The 8,663-nt window shown below is 39.4% G+C and overlaps 1 protein-coding gene across 3 annotated transcripts in view; it reads left to right on the forward strand.

Moving 5' to 3' along the window:
* The window catches only part of ZMAT4 (zinc finger matrin-type 4), a 340,635-nt gene extending 334,414 nt beyond the window's left edge, over window positions 1–6,221 (forward strand). The window contains exon 6 of one of the 3 annotated variants that reach the window (XM_049704216.1): window positions 4,521–6,221. In XM_049704216.1, coding sequence (XP_049560173.1) covers window positions 4,521–4,525 — 5 coding nt within the window. In that variant the 3' untranslated portion in view covers window positions 4,526–6,221. The remainder of the gene's footprint in view (window positions 1–4,520) is intronic. The other 2 variants (XM_049704215.1, XM_049704214.1) reach the window with 2 other exon arrangements.
* Window positions 6,222–8,663: the final 2,442 nt, after the last annotated feature.

Below are 8,663 nucleotides of genomic sequence, written 5' to 3' on the forward strand. Positions count from 1 at the left end.
AATATTTGCCTTCTTAAGGGAATAAATTGTTCTCAAACACCTCAGGAACATTCATTTGCATAGAAACAATGCAAATTCTATAGGAGCGGAGGCTTGTTTTCTTAGGTGTTTTGGTAAGTTAATTGCAGATCTTTCTTGTCAATTGTGCTGCACTAGGTATATTAGGCAGTGGTAGAGCTGCATCCATTTTAAATCTTGTATACTTCTGAATATTTGCAATTCCTTGAATGTTCAGAATATTTGAGTTTTCTCTGATCTAGCCTGAATTTTCTTAAATTATTTCTGTATTTAATGGATTATACATATACTGGATTTGCATTTCCAAGAGGGTTTGGAGAAGTCCATCTTGTGTAGCCCAGCTGAACCCCATCCACTTTTAGTTATCTGGGGTTGGCTCAGGACCACCCAACAAAGTTCATACAATCTGTTAGGATGCAAAGCCCTATCTGTACTTTTAACTTCCAATGTCTTGTGGTCTTTCTGCATCTTTCTCCCCCTATAACTATGGAGTGCCCCCCATATCAATCAGACTACATAGACTTCCACTAATAATTAACACTTTGCAAGTATTTTATTTGTTTAGACAGCTCTTGAAGATTTGGGCATCATGGAGTTAGTGCCGTGCACAGAACAAAGCTGTCTTCTTGGTTCTACTCTCTCTGTGCTTCATCCCCTTCCCTCTTGCCCCTCATTCTCTTCTCCCCTTTTCTCCCCACCCCACTCATTCCCTGCCATTCACCCCTCTCAGAAACAAAACACACTGCACCCCTTGTCTTAAGTGTAGCAGTTTACCAGTCACTTCCTGTCGCTTGGGCATTTTCTTGGGGTTTTGTTCTCTCCTCCTAAGTGGTTGCTCAAAAGTTTCCAGATACATTTCTTATTGTGTTACATCTTGCCAGGGTTATTTCGTGAAAGGGTATCTTGAGGAAATATGCTTCCACTAAGCGGGATGAGAGCAGCTGCCGGGGATGAGTTCCTGGGCAAGAAGAAGAGCGTATGCAGACTGTAGAAGCACGTGGGGGTCTGGCCGGTTCAGGAACCTCGAGTAGTTCTCTGGGATCAGAGTTTAGGGTGATTATGAAGGTGATCGACAAAAAGATGGAGCTGGAGAAGCAGGCAGCGGTCGCATCGCAGAGGAGCCTTGCGACTGTATTTTTCTCCAGCGGGTGATGGTAACTTAGTGAGTCAGTACCCCAGCGCGAGGAAGCAGCACAGCTGGTTGCAAAGCTGCCAGATAGAAGACCGTGCAATGTCAAAGTCCTGGAATAGGGCATGGGTGGGTAGGGGATGCCGAGGAAATACATGTTCATGAGCGAATCAGGAAGCCAATGAGATTTGTGGTTGATTGGTTATGGGGTAAGGGAGAGAAAGAAACCAGTCAGGGAAAACCCCGAATTTCTGCCCTTGATTCTTATTTGCCAAGTTAGGGAAGGCAGGAAAAGAAAGAATAGAGATTGGGAGATGTTCAATTATAGAAACATAATTTCATCTGGAAATATAATTTTAATAACATTGTAATTATCTTAATAAATTGGGCAAAGATGACAAGCCCTTGGACGTCCTTCAAGACACAGACAGCAGGCTGAATAAGTTCAAAGTCACAACTGTCCAGCAACATGTTTGTGGAAGACTCTGGAACATAGCTCCTATCTGATGAATCCTGGCCGTATCATTTCATATAAGCCATGGCTCACGACTTCGTGGTTCATGTCACTGTAAACTTGCTGTCTGGCTGTCAGAAACTGGGCTTGACAAGGCTGCGGAAGTTCACTTTGCTTTTTAATTGGTTTATCAAACAGCGTAAATTCAGCCTGGGATTAATGATTCGTTACATTTTTCTCTAGTCACCGCTTTAAACACACTTGGTCTGAGCCCTTTCTTTCCTTATCTCTCTCCTTGATAATATCTAAAAAGACTGTGTACATTTCTGGTCATTTTCAAAGGTGAGAACAGTTTAATTTCAGTATTTAAGACTCCTTTTCAGGTATTAAGTCCTTATCAGATGACGTAGGACTTCTATCTCGCAGCCCATTGCAGCATCCTTGCTCTCTGGACCTTCCTGGTCAGATCTGTGAAAGGCGTGATTAGTGGAAAGAAAAGCCTTTTTCACTAACTCGTCCTGCACATGTGATTTTCATCTGGTTGGGACCCTGGAATCCAAGACCTGCCTGCAAGGTCATCACATCCCTCCTAAGGCAGGAACTCCAACAGGGAAGAATGTAGATGCAACCCCAAAGCCCCTGACCTGGAAACTTCTCTTCCTGAAGATCAGAGATATCCATCCCGAATTGTTCTAAGCTTTTCTCACTGCATTCTAAGACCCTGAGATAAGTCCCAGTAATCTTTAGTTACAGGGTTTTGGGTTTTGTTTTTAGATAATGACACAAAGCCCACATTGTCATCATTTTTACCATAATACAAGTCGAAACTAAAGTGAGCTCTGTGAGTATGATTGGTATGAATACCATGCAATAGAAATTGTCTCTTCAAATCGAATCACACTGAAGACTCAGAAAACAAAGACTGTCCCTCGCCACAAATGGGAGCTATGTAATGAATTCTTTTTTCCCTATGCCTTTCTTCAATTTTCTATTTAAAGAAATTTCTGAAAATACATGAATTATGCAGCTTATCTCTCGGATGGAAAAGAATTTTCTCCTTGGATTGGATGACTGCATATTTATTAATAGCAGTAAAAATTTCCATGTTCTTTTGTATCAAATGGGATGCTGACTAAAATATGGAAGAGCCTTTCCAGCAATAACAACAGTAACCAGTAATGGCTGAATAATTATAAAAGCTGTATGGAACTGAAAGACGTTTTAATTTGTCATTACTTCTATGTGTTTAGGAAGGATCTGAATAGTTATTCTGACCATAAAAAAGAAGAGTGTACTATTTTTCCTCATTATGGGATTATGTTCTTAATGTACCACTTTTACTATAAGTTAAAAAAAAAAAAAACCTCTCTTGTGGTTTCTTCTAACAATGTAATCATGATTGAAGTCTGCTCAGCTGGGAATATATTTGGCTTTCTTACTATTATGTAGAGATACTGCACTTCAAACTCATTTTCATTTGAAAAGTGTTCATCTTTGCAGATTTTAAAAATGAGATTACGCTTGTTTGCTTAGTGAGAACTTCCAACCTTTATGTCACATTAATTCATGAAGATGACAGGGACTATAGAATTTCCTTAGGTCATGACCGGATGGTAGGAGGAACTGAATATGAGATTCTTAAACAGGTTTTTTCTTTTTATAACAACTATTAAAAAGCATCAGTGTTTACCAGTGTCATTCCAAGGTAAAATTTCAAAGCTATTTTTACCCCCAAAATGCAGGTAGTCTCCATTTGCTTTTGGTCTGCATTATCCCAACAGCATTCAGTTCTTACTCAGGTCCTAAGAATATTTTATGACAGCACTGTTTTTTGGAAAATAAAATGTCATGATATGCTGTGTGCTTCTAGGTGAGTGATAGAGTATTCCTTTGTGGCATGTGAATTTTCATTTACCAGATTTCCACTAAGATATTTAGATCTTAGTGTTGAGGGATAGGGAAATCTATGCAAGGATTTTGACATGCTCCAGCACTTTGCCGCCCTCCCCACTAAAATATAGCTTTAGGGTCAATGGCAATCGTTAGAAGATACTCGTTTGGCAGCCTGGTTGCAGCCAGAGGATACCTTCAGTACTGTGAGAAAAATGCCCTTCACATCATGTCAACAAGCTCTTTTGCCTTTGATTCTGATCTTTCCCAGGGTTCAGCTCCCACCCTTGACAGCTGATGACCTTGTGCCTTTAACTTAGCCGATTTCGGCCTCAGTGCTCTCACCTTTAAAATGGGGAGAAATGACATACATATTAAAGGTGGATGAGGGGATCAAATTATCATGTAAAATAAATGTGAAAGTTTTGACACATGGTAGGCATGTAATACATGGAGGTATCTTCTTACCATAAAGGAAAACACAACTATAAAAACCCATTAAAAATTAGTTATCTATTTGATTTAAATCTATACTTTTGAGAGTAAAACCAGAAACAATTTCTTCCTATTTATCCAACTGAAAATTTGAATGAATTGAAGAGGGCTTATACTTCTTTGAAGTCTAAATGCTATAATGTTGTCCTTCCCTCCCCAAAAGAGGGTTTGGCAAAGAGTGATACCTGAAACTTAAAGATGGGTGTTTGCAATATGCCATATAAAAAATTCAATTTATTATTTTAATTTTAAAGAACTTTCAGAGTGAATTTAGTGTCTGGATTGCCAGTATAGAGATATCTGTTTTCTTCTACATACACTGAAGTGCATTGGTAATTGAATTATTATATATACATGTTATTTAGAACTTAAAAGGTTCATCGTTATCAATTCAGCTTTATTTTAATTTGATGGCTAAAGTGGTATGGGGGATGGGAAGAGCTTAAGAGAGAGAGAGAGAAAGGGGGGTGGGGGGATAGATGGGACTATGTAATTATGAAAGAAGGTAAGACTGTATTTCCTTCTGTTTTATAGCCTGAAGAATAAGTAGTGAAAACATCAATCAAGAGATGAGAAAAAATAAGTTAGGATTTCTGTGCCGTGGAGAATCGCTTACCAACCACCAGAAGAAGATTCTTTCTGGAACAATGAACATTTCTTATGAGGATTCACAGATTAACATATGACTAATTTCAGTTTTGGAGAGTGAATGAGCTTTCTTTCTTTCTTTTTTTTTTAATTTTGTGGTAAGTTATGATATTTGGATGGTTTTTAAAAACTCTTTCCTGAGAATATATTTAGCACACGTTCTCAATTATAATCCTATAGCAAACAGCGGGAGCATCGTTCAAACTTGAAAGCAGTGGAAAATCTCAATTTCCAATTTATTCTCAGATTTCTTCAACATATAATTATTCTGTTAAATCCTTGCTGATCGAGATGTAAACCACTTCAATCATGAAATAAACTTTATTTTTTCATCTTGTTGACGTGATTGGTGGCAACGTGCACAGAACCAGACAAATCACTATTAGTAGAAAATATATAATGGACACAAATTCCCATTTCACCTTCCAAAATGTGAGCCATCTTTGCCATCTGAACCAGAATGAAGAGGGTAATCAAGGAGGAATCCTCGTCTTTTTTTTCTGATCATTCAAACAACAGTTTCTCGAGGTTAAGTCAAGTCCTCTTTTGCAAGCTGCCAAAGTAATAACTTAGGAAAAGAATTCGTTTTCCTGCATGATGATCCTCTTAGGCAAAAATGTCTTAATAGCAGTTGACCTTGATGAAACGTTTTCCCAAAGGCATTCGAAAGAAGAATGATCAACCCCATATGAGAGGGAAATAAATGAGGGCTTCTTATGAAGTTGGCCTGAATTGTGGGCTTTCGTGTAGGGCACTGATGATTTGGAAAGAAGTGAGTGAATTCTGAACAAAGGACCGCCTTGGGTATTGAGGTCACCTATTCCTCTGTTTCTCACTGAAGTCCTTTTGCTGAACTGAGATTCAACCACTTCTTTAGAGAGAACGCCACTGGCGGACTAGAAAACCATTACTCCCTGATGGGGACTATCTCGGAGGTTTACATTTCTAGGTTGAAATCTTCTCCGTGGCGAGTGGATTTGGAGTCCTACAGGCTGGCTGCAGAGCTGGGCGTTTAAATGCTTCTTAGGGCCTGGCTGGGGTTGCCCTTTGTGCATTGTGACTGATCTCCTGGTGTCAGGATTTTCTGTATGTCTGTGATTTTTCCACAGAGAGCTGAGGTGGTTAAAACTCAGTGAGCAACGAATGAAACGACTTAGGCATCACAGTGTTGTCACGGAGGTGTTTGCAATTTGGCACCGTTCTCTTGAGAAGGGTCCACTCGGGAGAGACCAGCCTTGTCAGTTTCCGTGTCTGCAGAGAGAAGAGGCCACGCCGGCCACGCCAGTCCTGGGCCATCCCTTGGGAAGGAAGGAGCCTTTGAAAGGAAGCAGTCTATTTTTCTGTTTTGGAAAGCACACAAAAGAGGTACAAACCTCCAATGATGACTTTTCTTCAAGTGTGTAAAATAAGGCTTTCTTTGTCAATTCTGCTGTAAAATAAGCATTGTCCAAGTAAAAAAAAAGAAAGAAAAAGTCTGTTTCTGTTTGTGGGTGAGCTCATATCCTTCAGTGTTTTTTGTTGTTATTGTTGTTAATAACAATATAGACACGCCTATGAACGTAGATCTCTTTTGCTTTTCAGAAAGGCTGTGCCACACCATTTATAGATAAGCTCCCAGATATAATAATCAGATTATTTCAGAATTCCTCATCTAAATACCATTGCTCTTTGGCAACCTGTCCAGTGCAAGTGAATACCCTGCCAGAGGTCTGTGGTTTGTTTTCAAATTTCTTTTTTTCCTGCCCCTGCAGATAAAGGGAATTGTCATTCCAGTGTACCATGGAGGTGATGATGAATGTTATTTATATTTGGGGAAGCCTTGAATGGAAGCATCTCTGCTGGGGAAGCTAGCTACTTGTTGTTTCTGTTCCTTTTTTGGGGGGGGTATGGTTATATTTGCTTAATTAGGTTGTGTCTTACCTTCCAATGTCATTAGGAACAACGGGACTGAGATGTAAGGGAACTATTTTCAAATAGCCAAGTTAATTCTGGTGGAGAGGAAGAGCCCCCTGCAGACCTGCTGCTCTGGAAGGACCTGATTACAGCAGAGATTCGGGGAAAGAGAAGAGTCCAGGAGTTCCTGTAACATCTCAATTCAAGGGAACTGGGGGGAGAACGCTATCTATTTGAAAGAGTGAGGATATCCAAATTATCAATATTTAAAGTATTTGCACTGTTCCAGAGTATTTGTAGCCATGTCAACTAGACTAACCAACGAATGCCCATTTGAAGTTTGACTCCCACGAGAGAAAAATGGTTCGGAGTTAACACACAAGCCTAATGGTGTCCTTACGTTAATGTGGAATGTTTGTATTTGAAAGGATCCTTGCTAAGTGGTTGCAATAGTGTATGTTTTCTCGCAGAGATAGAATCTCCTGCAGTGCTGGGCATGTAGTGCACTCGCTTTGCAGAGTTCTTCTTCTTTAACCACGGAGGAAACCTTCAGGCTGGCTCCTGGGCCGTTGGCCACAAATGCCACAGGAATGAGACCCAAGCTAATGAGCTTCCTTTGCACGTAGTCTCCGCAGCCCAACACACTCATAAATACGATCATAAAGCAATCTGCTCAGTAGAAAGGACTCCCGTGATCCCTTTGGCTGATAAAAGGAGTAACGAAACTCCTCAGCAGTTGCTTGACTACAAAGACCAATAGAATTTTTTTTTTCCTTTACCTTTTAGATGACATATAAACATACATGGGAACTGCAGGAGTCTTTATACCTTTCCATTGACCTGAGTTTATTAGACCAGTCAGACCAAGAGAAGAAAAACATGAGATAGATGAAAAAATGCTAATACTCCCACCGGGAAATTTGAACCCTGGGGTCACTGGGGTGGGCAGGTCTCACACCTCTTCTGAAGCTGATCTTTGAGGGAGGAGTTTCTGACAGGTCACATGAGCACAGCATGTTGGAACTCCAGTAAGAAAATAACCTTTCTTAACTGTCAGGTAATCAAATAACTACCCTTTCTATGTTCCATCCAAGCTAAATATTCATCGTTCATCTGACCAGATCGTACAAAGAATTGATGGTTGTTTTTTTGTCACCAGAATGAGAATGGTCTGATCAACATACTATTGTGGGGATGGATTTTTTTCTTTTCCTGTTTCTTACCTAGTTTATTCATCCTAAAGTCATGCTAAACTACCTCATAGGTTTGTGGTGTGGATTAGCTAATTACTACATGTCAAGTGCTTAAAAATATAAATCTCTGGATAAATGTTGTATTAGTTCTCTAGTTTAAGATATGCACGTCAGATGAACTATCTGGTTATTTCATTGTTATCTTCATGTTGATAAATTTGACTTAAAATTTCATATCCAAATATTTTGATGTGAAATGAAATTTTGAGCGTCCCAGCATGGACTGGGGCATCTAACTCAAGTCTGCCAAACGCAGCCCCCAAGGAAACAAAAAGTACCTAGAAGCAAAACCAAAGTGTTTTCTTAAGCAGATTCTAAAGCAGGTGTTCTCCAAGGTGGGGTGGAGAGGAGATCAACACTTAGTTTAAAGAGTGTATTAAGTTATTTGCACTATAATAGTTTAAATGCCAAAAATGGTCAGTGATTTATGTTTAAAAATCAATTAGAATGGGGTGAAGGTTATGCCTATATAATGTAACCCTTAATTCCTTCACATGTTGAGTTAAAGAGGGAGGAGTCATGATTAGGCCATATATTTTGGAACACCTCCCTGCAAGAGAGACTGGACAGAAGAGTGTCTACCTTGGTTTGTTTCTTCCTAGAAAAATGGTGAACACTGGTTGTTTTTTTTAAAAAAGGATATAGCCTAAGAGAAAGGAAAGGAATTAAAATCTGACAGCTTCTTCGTAATGTCATTTGAAGGCTCAATGGCAATGAGTTAATAAGAAATTTTCCTGCCGGCTCTACTTGGTTACATTTTCCCCTGTATGATTAATTACTCCTTAGTCACCATTCTGAGGAGCAGTTTTTTTTGCTAATTTTAAATGTCTCAACTTCATTAGCAATTCATTCTGACCTTTAAAAACCACATTCTATAATCTTC

The sequence above is a fragment of the Orcinus orca genome, chromosome 21 (assembly GCF_937001465.1).
Source record: "Orcinus orca chromosome 21, mOrcOrc1.1, whole genome shotgun sequence".
Lineage (NCBI taxonomy): Eukaryota > Metazoa > Chordata > Mammalia > Artiodactyla > Delphinidae > Orcinus > Orcinus orca.